Source organism: Austrofundulus limnaeus, unplaced genomic scaffold (genome assembly GCF_001266775.1).
Source record: "Austrofundulus limnaeus strain Quisiro unplaced genomic scaffold, Austrofundulus_limnaeus-1.0 Scaffold289, whole genome shotgun sequence".
Classification (NCBI taxonomy): domain Eukaryota; kingdom Metazoa; phylum Chordata; class Actinopteri; order Cyprinodontiformes; family Rivulidae; genus Austrofundulus; species Austrofundulus limnaeus.
Genome location: NW_013952691.1, coordinates 477,813 through 491,216, shown reverse-complemented (window position 1 = coordinate 491,216; position 13,404 = coordinate 477,813). Strand labels below are relative to the sequence as shown.

The window sequence follows — 13,404 nt, the reverse complement described above, 5'->3', positions numbered from 1 at the left end:
ACTTAACTTTTTTCTTTAAATTTGGGCACACTTCTGCTCCAAGATTAAAAAAATAGTAATTATTATTATTTGCTATCAAGATGAAATGAAAAAAGTGGAACAACAGTTTCATTAATTTTTAAGCATTGTAGAAATGTTGCTAGTAGCTAACAGTCAAGAATCAAATCCACACTTCAACTTCACACAGAAAATGTTGCCACACACAGGAAATACGTCTCACTCATGGTGTCAATTTACAGTATTTACACAATTTATAATTTATTTATAGTGAGATAAACATGAAAAACTAACCAACCTGAAGCTGAACTCACCAGAACAACTCATTTTTACACTCGTTATTGTCTATAAAAAAAGAGGCTAATATGCAAAAGTGACTTTTTTGAGCTTTATGTTATAATGTTATTCCCTCATCAAAAACATACCCAGAGTGTTGCTTTGACTCATTCATGCATGTTTGAGAAATCTTTGAATCTCCTGTGGCCATGTGGAGCTGCCGAAACATTTGTTGGTACAAAGCACCGCCTATTTAGACAAAGCTCCGCCCTGGAGCTCAGTCTGCAGCCGAGCTCCCGCCCCACTGAGCGAAGCAATTGTGAAGATGTGCTGAAGTGGGAGTGTCAGAAAGGGTGGATGTTCTTAAAAAGATAGAGGCTAAAGATGTTTAGATTTAATTTTCATTTTCAGCATTTTCATAAAAACTGAAGGTATCACACGTAGTTACTTGGCTGTTTATCCCAGGGACAAKTAGTCCAGAACAGGGATGGTCACCAGAAAAATAACACTTAAAATACAAGAAATCTACATAAATAAACACAAAAAGACAAAACTAAAATAAAATAAACTAAGAAAACACTGATCCAGCATGTGTTTTTCTGTCGCAAACKATCAAAACTTGTACTTATTCACGTAACTCGTTTCATGTGGGCATCCTCGTATTCCTAAAGCTGAGCGTTTAAAAAAAACATACATCTATAATTATATCCTCAGTGTACAAAAGCACTCTAAACCAGTTTAGGGTGTTGTATATTTGCTTGATCATACATAACAGTCCTTTTTTTAATCCATAATTTACCACCTGAACGTCATGTAATGGCAGTAAACCGTGTTGTGTAACAGCCATTACAGCCAATTCACTTAATAGGCTATTTCTTTCTGCATTTTGCTGCAGGTGGGTATGAGTCGACCAAAGCCCATTTTTCACAAAATCCTCAGGTAGGTAGTCTACTTCTGTGGAACCATGGATCATTGCTGCCCATTCGTGCAGTTAGAGTAATTTTCAATTCCACTAAACAAGCAGACAACCAAGCAAAATGAAAATTAATAGCAGAGCTTACAGCTTTTTCAGAGGAAAGCTGTTGATTCGTCAAAACGTGTGCATACCATGTTTTTAATAATTTTGTGTTGTATTGTCATCACATACTTTAAGTTAAATCTGTCCTATAGAATATGTTTAAAGTGACATTTGTTTTTGGTGGGTTTTTTATTTTTTATTTTTATTTTTTTCTTGAAAGCACATCACTTTCATACAAGCTAATCTACTCATGTGCATCCCTTAATTTGGCAACAAATATTGCAACCTGTCAAAGCTCTCGTCTCTTGAAGGCAGCCTTCCTTCTGTGCATTTACGCACAGATGAAGTGCAAGCTGTTATTCTGGCAAGCAAAAATGAAATAGTTTTATCGTCTTTCTTACCGGGGCTCATTTTATAGAACCTGCAAATTAAACAAATTTTTGGATCATTAAAATTGGCCTATGTAGTTTGTTTATAGAGCATGTGCATGTGTATCTGTATCCCTCCTGTTAGGAGGTAATCTTTCTTTGTCAGCATKTAATATTGTTGTGTGATTCCTGTTAAAAGTGGGAAAAATTCCCCAGAAATCAGTATAACAGGTGTCTTCAGTTCTGCAGACTGTACAAATCAATAAAGAAGCCAACAAAATCTACTGTTCAATTGTTTTCACAAAAGWGGTTCAAATGAAAGCTACACTACATAATACACTGCTATTGATTGAATGGTTTAATGTGCATATGGTGATTCTGGGGGTCAGCCATGGTCCAGGTGGAGCACAAGGAAAATGATACATTTTGACAACCTAAGAAAGCTGTACATTAAGTACAGGTTGTTCCTTTGGGGCACTCTTTTATAGGACACACCGTCCTGTTCCCTGAGTAAAGGCTGATTTATGCTTCCTATCTCACGTCTTGCATGACAAAAATTGCGTAACTTCCATCTGACACCCCCCGTCTTGTCCATAACCCTCAGTCTGAACTCTGTCTCACAGACCAATGCGAGTTGTATTGTCTGATTTTCAGAACTTCGTGGGAGTTTGTTTATGAGGATCAGTATGTGCTTCTTCTCCATATCATTTTGCTGAAAATGGTCTGCTCCTAGAAACAGTGTTGCCAAATTAGCAACATTTCCGCTAGATTAACGTGAAACTGACACCAGTGTCTTCTTACCATCTTAACAGTTAACAAAAAATGAAAAGTATTTCCTGCTCCTTCTCCTACTCCTCATCAAACAACACGAGCCACTCTTCCAACATCATCAATGAGTGAAAAAAACAATATMTTTAATGCTGTTATATTCGTATATTTTTATATGTTTAGACGAGTGTGACTTATTGCTATATCAGGAGTGCTGTGGGAGGGCAAAGGGAGGGGTTAGGATGATTTACCGCACGCGTCTTCAGCCCGATTATAAACACTCGGTAAAAAAAAAGATGTCTTGAATGACGTTAGCACTGTTCTGCTGTCTCACATCGTGTTGTCAAAGCACAAACCAGGCTTAACTTGCCTCTCTGCCACCAGTCTGACAGCAAGCTGCTCTCGCAGTATAGGTTGTCCAAATCAAACTTTAGTCTCATCACAGCTGCTGCCTTCATCCTTAGCTCTTGGTGGCCCATTCCGAAGGCTCGACAAATTAGACAACATGACACACACAGGAAGACTGGGTAGGAGAAGCTGTTTGCTGGTGACTCACAGTCCAAAAGTCTCACCTTTGTATTAGAATAATATCTACATGATCAATTATAGGTTCTAAATTGCTGATTGCACCCAGCTGTACATAATACAYGTTTTCTTTTCCAGCATAGCAAAATAACTGAACCACTGTTTGAACTTTATACAGATTTTGTCCAAAACAAAGCAATTAAGTCGACAGTTTTTTTATGGTGAGGTAAAAAAAAAAAAACAAGGTTGCAGCAAAGACAATATAAAAATGAAACTCATCAGTGTAAACAAATAAAATTAAAACACAAAAGTCAAATATTTTACAAGGATTCAGCTTGAAAATTTATTGCGTTTAAAACTAATTACCCAAAGCAGCATTTGAGCTGGCTAGGTGTATGCAGCAGTAGCACGCTCACGTCATCTGGCTTCACACAGCCACTTTAATTATCTGTGAGCAGGAACTGTTCACCTTATTAATGCTTGCACATTCTCCCCAAGTGCAAACGATTGCCTTTGGTGGCGATGGAGGGATTTTCAACATAATATTTTCTGAGCTAACTATGCAGGGAATCGTTTGTGGGTGGACAGAAACCACCCGTGTTGCTCTGTGAGCACAGAAGTGAATAGAACACAATAGGGAGGTTCGTTTTTTTCTTTCAAATAATGGGCTTACAGGAAGACCGCGAAGAACCACAGTTCAAAATGTTCACCAAACCTCTCACCCTGCGAGCTCAGTTTCCAGCGTTGAGACCAACCTGCTGAGCTGTGCTGCAGGAAATCTATAGAAACAAATTAACTCCACGTCTGTTGGTCTGGGCATGTGCACAAGATAACGGGCTTCAATTACAAAGCTCTTTCTCCTAATTGAAACTGCAGCTAATAGCTTAAGTGCTTGCTATCTGGGAAACTAAAAAAATATATGCAGGAAGCGCACTGGATTCCAGCATTTGCTAAATGTCTCGGAGTGTGGGTTTTAGCCCTGAAACCACTGTTTTGAATAAATCATTCCCCCAACTWTCATCTTTTTCACCATTCTGCACTGTTTGCCAGTCACTGGGAGTGAAAAAGCTGCGCTGCAGGAAAGAAAAGGTAATGTTTGGCAGGTGTTTCAGTAGGTTCAGCATGCCTGCATAGGTACTGCATCTATAGTGCATTCACTCTACTCTGTTACAGAAATAAAATGTTGGGGTTATTTATTATTTATTTATTTTTTGTAAACTGTAAAGTTAATCAGTTTATGATCGTATTGAGTGTTATGCAGCAACTTTCAGGACATTTTACCACAAATTTAGATCTGATCCAATAATTAATCATCTATTTAAATAGCCCAGAATAAATTAAACATGCACTATAACCTCATGGCAGTCCGAAAAATKATCTGTTTTTACTTTGACACGTCATGATCAGCAGGAAAGGCAGCGCAGATGCAGAGAAACAGAATTCCCCGTTCGTTTTTTACCAACACAAGCTTCCCCCTTGAGCTGCAGAGGGCACGGAATAACAAAGCTGAGGGACAACTCAGCTCCTTATCTCTGATGGGCTATTAGTTATTCTAGCTAGCAGAAGCCCCATTAGGTCTGCCATTTAATGCTCCCACGCCACAGTCTCTCATGAAAGCTCCTAGATCGAGCTTCTCACCTCAAGCTTGAGAAATGCTCTGGCACAGATAACCTGACAAAAGAACTGCTTCAGCTGCCTGTGTACCTCAGTATTTGACATTCCTGAAACCAATCAAACACATTTGTGCTAGCCTCTCCAGTGACTTTAGTAAAGGACACAATAAGAACCATAGAGGTCCTACGGTACAACCCTCTGACTTAAATCGTTTTCTAAAATGATTYATAGTCTCAGTGTAGAATATGGGAAATGAGCTGTGTGGCAGCGAGAGATAAAAGTTCGACTCTGAGCTGCACTGACAGATACAATGGGAAAGAAAGATGTCCCCTGTACTCCTCAGCATGTCTGGTTAGTAATACAAAAGAGTCCAATGGCATTTCATCTTTCCCAGCACAACATGTCCTGTTAATCACACTTAACCATAGAGCTAAATGACAAAAACAGGAGACAGATGCGTAGCATTTGGGGRGTACACAGAGGGAAAAAAGTGCTTAATTAAGCATGAGCAAATTCATTAGGCTGTTTCAGGGCTTTCTGCCTTAAATCCAGCTCTGGAATGAGAATTTCAACTTTACAAGACAAAAGTTTCACTTCCGTGTCTGAACAGTTCCTTCAATTTGTTTCACTGCCACGGTGCACCCGACAAAAACTGAGCCCAGATACATAATTTATCTTCTATTTGGCTAGAGGCCTTCGTGGTGTTCTGCAGCTTGTGAAGACTGTTTGAACTCTGCAAATTAAACCAATGAGAAAAATGCTAAGTACACAGTTGCTAGAAGCAGAGAAATAAAACGGGTAATATGATCATCAGTAGGTAGAATAGTAAAGATTTACATAATTTATACAAGACAAAAACAAATATCAGGACTCACATAAATTGTGCGTTTGTTACTGGGGTTGTTGCAGCAAACACACGGGATAGGAGAGGACCACCTGCACAGTGACTTGATCTAACTCTCAGCTTTCATTCAGTCCAGCAWAGCAAGGTGTTTATGAATAAACAACAGGCTTGCTGATAACACACAGATTAATCAAGGGACCCTTTCATGTAAGTGATGAAAAAATGAACCTGCTCTGCGTATAATGCGTCGCACTGTGTGCAATTTCCCCCCTAAAAAAGTGGAGCTGACACAACAGTTTCAGCTAATGGGAATCATATTTTACCAATAGCATTACATGATGCCGAGCAACAGCTGGCTGCTCGTATGGAACTGAAATACCCAGCATATTGCAAAACAAGTCACCATGCACTGACCTTTGCTTCCTTATCCCAAAGCAGACAAGAACGAAGGAAAAACAGGTTATTTTTCCCCACAGAGTGTTAGAAAATTTACCTCGCACGCCTCGCAGTGGAAATGGATTTTTGGAGGGCAACGGTCATACCTCACATTCCCTGGAGCCTGAGATGGTGTATGTGTAAGGTCCTGTCCCATTAATCAGCATATCCATAGTCTCTGAGTGTGAAGGCTTGTAGTCCACATAATACTCTTGCAGTGGTGAATTAAACGAGCGCTCAGTCTCCCTAGTCTTTTTCTGGCGCTTTTTGACCGCCGAGCGCTGCTGAAGCTGTTTGAGACTGCTGGGATAGTGCTTCCACGARACATAAATAACCAGAAGAATTATAGCCACGGATAAGAAGAGGGCCACGCTTCCAGCTATGATCTTGTGGAAGGACACATACTCGGTGTCTGGAACAGGTACGGTGGGGGAGGCCTCGGAAGGAGTCGGAGAGGCCGTCCTGTTCCAGGTCAGCTTGATGTCCACCGCAGCCTCTGTGGGGAGAGGCAGCAGTTCAGGCTGAAACACAGATGTGAGCGGCAGTGTTGTTGAGGGGATAGGGGTCGGAGTTGCTGTACAGATGTTATAAGTGTCCACCACATCTGTCACTTTCTCTCCCTGTGCCTCCTTGGGACTTGCACAGATCATAGTAGTCTCCTTGTTACCCTTGAAGGCTTTGAGCCAGGACGCCAGTGGACATATGTTGGGGTTACAGTGCCACAAATTACCAGCCAGACTGATGGTGGTGAGAGAGATCCACATCTCCGCTGTCTGCTGAGAGACGTTGCTTAGTTTGTTGGAGTCCAGGTTCAGAGTCTGGAGATTAGGCAGGCACTGAAATGTGCTCGGGTCCAGTACCTCCAGCTCATTTCCTGAGAGGTCCAACTTTTGCAAYGAAGTCCACATCCACGGCAGGCCCTGGGTCAGCAGTTTGATCCGGTTCCACTGCAGGTAGAGCGCCCTCAGGTTAGTCAGGCGAGGAAAATGAGCAAAGTTTATCTTTGAAAACTGATTGTGCTCCAAGTGAAGCTCAATGAGCTTCAGGAGTCCTGCGAAGGCATTACGTGTTAGGCTCCTCAGCCTGTTGTAGCCAATGTCAAGAAACTCCAGGTTGCGACAGTCAAGAAAAACTCGCATGGGGATTGTTTTGAGGGAGTTTGACCTCAAGTGTAAACTGGACAGCTTCCGTAGCCCAATGAACTGATTTGGCAGGAGAACTTGCAGTTTGTTGTAGGACATGTCGAGATTACGTAAATTCGGGACATCGTGGAATGTGTTGTTTTTAAGCTGTGTCATTCTATTGGAGCTGAGAATCAGTTCTTTGAGTCTGCGTATCCCATGGAAGGCCTGACCGTCCACGGCGTTGATGTAATTGTGGTCGAGGTAAAGCCAAACCAGTTGGCTCATGCCCGCAAACTGACGAGCTCTGAGGCTTACCAGGCTGTTGTAGCGAAGCGACAGGCCCTGGGCGCTCACAGACACGTTGTTTGGCACATCACGGAAGGCGTTGGATTCACAGTATATTATTTTCCCATCACATCTGCAGCTCTGGGGGCAGCGGCGCTCCCGGATGCCACTTGGAGCGGCGAGCAGCCAGGCAGGCACCACCACTGTGAACACAAGCCATCTGAAAAGCACAGAAGGTCCTGGAGAAAACACAAAAAAAGTGATAGAAAACATGTAAATGTGTCAAATGCATGATGGAATTATACTGAATTTAAAAGCCAAGAATCAGACTCTAAGGCAGAGAGGATGTAGATTTTTTAATTAATTTATTTATCCTAAGCTCTTCTTTTCAACCTGTGTCACCTGATCCGTGATGCATCAGGTATGATCTGTCAACTAGTTGTTGAAAGAAAAACCTTCAGATCCACCAGCCTGCTGTGATCATTCAGAAACAGCAGGAAGTACTGAGATCCCTGCAGGAACATCAGCTTTAATTAAACGTTGGACAAATAAAGGAGCAGTGAACATACCCATACTTGCGCGGTGTCTGCTTCTCCTCATCCTCACGGATCTCGTTTTTTACTCCACATGTTCAGAAGACGCACTGAGCGTTTTGCTCTACAGTTGCGCATCTATCCAGGACGCGTGTCCCCGCTCCACCCCACCCCGCGCTCTTCGCGCCGCGCGGTCACAGCCGCACACCTGTCGGACAGGAGCTCCACAAGGTGTGCGTCAGAGAGCTTCTGTCTGGAGTTTGCAGCTTCTAGCGCGCGACATCAGCTTGGTGCATAATTCTGACTGCAACCTTACACAGGAGGGACGCACTCAAGCTGGTGATGACACCCCTCAGCTTTTCATGGGGGGAGGATTAAAAAGAAGAAAAAGGCATCACGAGCACCGAGCCGCCAATTGTTGATTMCCCACCAAGTCGTCTAAAGACACCGAGCAGAGCTGAAGGAAGTGGGGTTGGGGGRAAACTGCGGTCCAAGTTCCCGCGTCCTGCCTCAGGCGGGGAGAGGAGAAGCTGCGGGCGGCTGTGGAGGAGACGCGTCGGCCGTGACACCCAGAATAAATCAGTCCTACAGCAACAGGGATGATGCTGGTGGAGGAGAGCTGGCTGCGGATCCGTTTCAGGACACGAGATGCCCTCTCCTGGTCACTGAGTGACTCTCCTCAGCCCACACACACAACACCCGTCCTCTGTTCTGGGAACACTTGCTCTGCGTGGAGAAGCTTCAGTGCCAGCGCAAAGAACAGCCAGGAGCCCCACATGCAGCTCAGAGCAGGGATTTATTCTAAACTGAAATACATTCAACTTCACAGTTCAAGTGATCAAGAAAAACAAAAACAAAAAAAATATTTATTTTATGCTGTTTTGATTAATAATAAAGAGATTTAATATAATGCAACTTTGAGTTTATTTATTTATGCATTTTGTTAATTGTTTCTTTTAAATATTGTAATTAAAGTTCAAGGTTTACTACAGGAATTCTTGACACACAATTTATTAAAATAAACTGAACTGAGTTTATTTCTTGCTGYAAATCCTAAATACAGCCTATTACCTCAGTGAAGATAGGCCTAGAGTTTCCCAAAGTTGGAGTCGGGACCCCTCAGTGGGTCATGAAACATCAAGTGAGGGTACCCAGATGATTTTCAGACATCAGTTTATAAATACAAACTAATTTCACTATAATTATTGCAAAATAATCATAAATTAATGAATGAAAATGTTTGTTTATATTGTTAGCAAAGTTTGCATACACAGAATAATCATATCAAGTTTCTGCAAATGTTGTTGCCAGAAGCTAAAAAAATTGAAAGCCGCTGCTCTACAGTGTCTTGTAGATGCAAAACATTGTGGCAAAATGTATCTAAAGATTGAAAGTTACAGTTTTTTTAATTAATTTGTGGTAATGTACCTTGATTACACAATCTGTTCTCCTTTACTGTATAGTTTTACAACAAAATACCACCAATTTTCCAGTAAACCCACCAAATAAATAAATAAAAATAAATAAAATAATTAATAATAAGGTTTTCTTGCACATGCACTGTGAAATGTTCAGGTTTAAAACACCAACTGTATRAGTCATTTTAACGGTTTAAATTTCTTTTTCAATATGAACTGGAACAAGTGAACTCATCTCAGATATAATAATTTGAGAGAAAACTGATCACACAAAGATCTTTGTTCAAAATCTTGGCATTAACAGGTGGAGTTAACACTGTCTGTTTTTTAGCAAAATATTTCTAGCAGCTACAAACAACTCTAAATATCTTACAGTAAAACTTGCATCAAGGGCAATATGAATTTCACGCTGGGTTCTAACACAGATTAATGAAAGTCAACATATTTTTAATACAATCTTTCCTTTTGCTGTGATCATTTTGTTTCAGCTTTAGTCAGAATATGTCTGTGAAGTGTCTCAGCATGTCACACAGATTACTGACCAGGCTTGTTGTCCCTGAAATGTAACATGCATTAACAAAAGCTTCATAATGGGGCTCTTAGACAGGGTCAAAGTCATAATTTCTAATGGAACTGTTTGCCCCTGCACCTAATGAGCAGCAGTAATTACCATTAATGGACATTAATGAACATTTTAGCTCCAATCATAAACAGTTTGTGACAAAGACATCACTGGAAACGAGACCAAAACAAGAGCTTTCACTGCTTCAGCTGCAATCACTGATTTGATTTCTATTGTTAGATCAATCAGCTAACTGGAGTTGAAGGGCAGGGCAGGAATCCACACACACACACACACACACACACACGTCTCTGTCACTCTGTTACTCTCATTAACAAACTCACACACACACGCACACACACACCAAGGTGACTGAGAGCATCAGCAGAGCTCTGGGTGTAACATCCTTCAGTGTGCCTCACACTCTAACGGTCTGATGGCGCCTGCAAACGTTTAGTCATGGATGTTTTGTCGCGCTGAAGTGTGAAACAATGTGGTGTGAAAGAAACAAACAAATACATAAAAGATGATTATTTCTCAATGAAACAATTTCCAATCACACATACACGTGTTGAACACAGTTATCTGTGGTTAATTTTATAGAAATGTTGGCACAATTTCAATGAACCTCAGAAAGTTTTTATAAACATCCTGCTGAAAGTCAACCTCAGTAGACATTCAAAGCGCTAACTGCTCACACAATGTCTTTTTTTAAACTTTGACATTTACTAYTGGAGTCAACACTGCACGTTTGTTAGCAAAATGTGAGCCAATAAATACATTTTAATGAAAGTTTTAGGAAGYAATTATTGTAATTACATCTACAACAAACATACATGATGCTTTTAAATCCTTCCTCACATTTAAATCATTCAGTTGGGGTCTGTATATAGTAGAACTGGAAAGTTTTGGTCTGAAATTTTCCATATCGTAAACCCACAAGACCCTCTTTCACCCCTTTTCTGAGATATGTCTCAGATTAATTTGTTTTAAGGCTGCCTCTTTAAATACAAACACTGCGCTCACACCCCGCCACCCCCAGCTTCAGGAGAGGAGGGGGGCACACTGGACAGGACATCAGTCCATGACAGAGACACATAGGGTCATACAATTTAGAGTTACCAATTAACCTAGCATGCATGTTTTTGATCAGTAGAAAACCCATGTGTGCACGTGAAGAACATGCAAACTTCACCCAGAATGGCCCCAGGTGATCCTGCAAGCTTCTCTCTGTGAGACCATAGCTCTAACTGGTCAATTTCCCTTAGTAAACAAAACAATAAATATATTCTGATAGGGGTAAGAATGTTCATCTCTGGATGCGCAGAAACTCATGAAGCAGAGCAATTCACTGTGCTGAAATCCCATTTCATGATAAGTTTTTCTGAATTCCCTCCGGCGTGTGCATCAATTTCTATTTATGATGCTGAACAAATGTAGCRTGACCCATTTTTCACATTTCATCTAGCATTTCCTGCTTATCAGGCATGCCCAAAAAATTGCAGAAAAGCATAAATCAATATCTGTGTTTTGCAAATTKATAGTTAATTTTTTACATTTGCAGAGGGGCGGGGGCTGTTTTTTATATTTTAATTATTATTTAACTGATCCAACTTGACTGGTATTTTTTTCTTAAATAAAACTGAACTGTTCCTGCTTGTAAAACAGGTGCTTGTGTCCCAGATGTTGCGACCCGGTGACTCGTCGCTTGTCRTGTCATCCAGAACAATTTAACCCCAGAAGAGCCCAGAATGGCTTCAGAAACACATGCCATAAAACACAAAGGTGTAGTGCCACCAGATGCACTCACCTCACTTTGCAAATAGCTCAGCCACTAAATTGCTTCCTATGAAACTTTAATGACTGTCTGTGACTGACTGAGCCTTGAATAATACAGCAAGGGAGGGACCTGCTTTCTGAAGCCTAATGAATCCCACAGAAACTGTTCAGAAATGAATGAAGTGCAAAAGAAAAATAAATCAAAACAGTGCAAAAACAAATGTGAAGCAGGGTCAATGTAATTTTCATTCATGCTGAACTTTGGTTTCAAACGGTTAGCTTTAATTAGCTTCAGAACATACAGAATGTCTCCACAGCAGGTGAATATTTCTCACAGGGCAAATCTTAAAACATCTGGCGTTTTATCCTGCAAAGAATGCACCCCACAGTGCATGTACACAATATTAACCAACATGCCACAAAACGTATCTCATGGTGGAAAAGGATGGAGTTGTAGCCATGTTGGTCAAACCTTATGATGCACGTCCATAGAAATGGGGCTTCATCTCCTGTGACTGTATAAGATCTGTATTAGCACTCAGATTAATGTTCGGTATGACTTTCTGCTACTATCATGCATATTTTGCTTTGAATTTTTAAATTCTATTGGATATATTTATTTTTCCATTTTTTATATTCTGAGTCTTGTCATCAGTGTTTTGTCGGTTCATTGTGTTGCTTCTCCTCAGCCTGTGTGGTGACCACCTGYTGCCTTCGTGTTCTCCTGAGAAGTTTTTGAGCTGCCTTGCCAGCTTTTTTGTTTGYTTRATAAAGCTTTTGGTTATCTTTTGGATTTTTGCCTGGGCTCTGRGTTTTTCCCTGCCGACACCTGTCAGAATGAATTGACCAAGTRCCCAGCCTGCAGGCAAGAATTTTTTAGGTTTTAATGACCTGGAATTTTTGGAGAAGCTGCAGCAAGAACAAAGTAAGCTGGTTAAGCCGTCTGGCCTTCTCTCGAGGACTTCCCCTTCGAGAGCAGCGGTTCCTGCTCATTCTGTTGCCCACCCTCCTCCCACCCGTTTTTTTTCTTGGGTTCCTATGCCCAAACCGGCTGTTTTTACAACTGAGTCACCTCAGTGTACCGGATCTGCTGAACCACCTGAGTCTGTTCCCATGTTTACTGAGTTGGTGGTTCCAGTCTCTGATCCTGAGTTGGTGGTCTTGGTCCCAGTTCCACAGTCTGTGGTCTCGGTGGTTCCACAGTCAGTGGTCCCAGTGTCTCCTGAGTTGGCGGTCCCGGTGTCTCCTGAGTTGGTGGTCCCGGTGTCTCCTGGGTTGGCAGGCCCCGAGTTGGTGGTCCTTGAGGTTCGTGGGTCAGTTGCCATTGCCTCCACATCGCCTGGGTTGTCRCCCTTCGCCTCTGTCATCTGTATTCGCCATCGTGGACACTCTGGCTCCATCAACCTCCGCCGGCTATTCGTATGCTCCCGCCTCCTCATCTGCTCCCGCCTCCTCCCGTGGCTCCTCGTCTGCTCCTGCCTCCTCCTGTGGCTCCTCGTCTGCTCCCGCCACCTCCCTTGGCTCCTCATCTGCTCCTGCCTCCTCCCTTGGCTCCTTGTCTACTCCCGTCTCCTCCTGTGGCTCCTCGTCTGCTCCCGCCTCCTCCCTTGGCTCCTCATCTGCTCCCGCCTCTTCCCTTGGCTCCTCGTCTGCTCCCGCCTCCTCCCTTGGCTCCTCGTCTGCTCCCACCTCCTCGCGTGGCTCCTCGTCTGCTCCTGCCTCCTCCTGTGGCTCATCGTCTGCTCCTGCCTCCTCCTGTGGCTCATCGTCTGCTCCTGCCTCCTCCTGTGGCTCATCGTCTGCTCCTGCCTCCTCCTGTGGCTCATCGTCTGCTGCTGTCCCTGCCAGACCTAGTGTT

At 42.3% G+C, this 13,404-nt stretch overlaps 1 protein-coding gene across 3 annotated transcripts in view; it reads right to left on the bottom strand.

Moving 5' to 3' along the window:
- Nucleotides 1-8,648, bottom strand: part of LOC106526704 (leucine-rich repeat transmembrane neuronal protein 4) — an 88,337-nt gene extending 79,689 nt beyond the window's left edge. Inside the window, exons 1-3 of one of the 3 annotated variants that reach the window (XM_014021376.1) lie at nt 7,824-8,648; nt 5,953-7,493; nt 5,825-5,833 (exon numbers count right to left, since the gene is read on the bottom strand). In XM_014021376.1, coding sequence (XP_013876830.1) covers nt 5,825-5,833; nt 5,953-7,493; nt 7,824-7,854 — 1,581 coding nt within the window. In that variant the 5' untranslated portion in view covers nt 7,855-8,648. Of the gene's footprint in view, nt 1-5,824; nt 5,834-5,903; nt 7,494-7,823 lie in introns of all 3 variants that reach the window. The other 2 variants (XM_014021377.1, XM_014021378.1) reach the window with 2 other exon arrangements.
- Nucleotides 8,649-13,404: the final 4,756 nt, after the last annotated feature.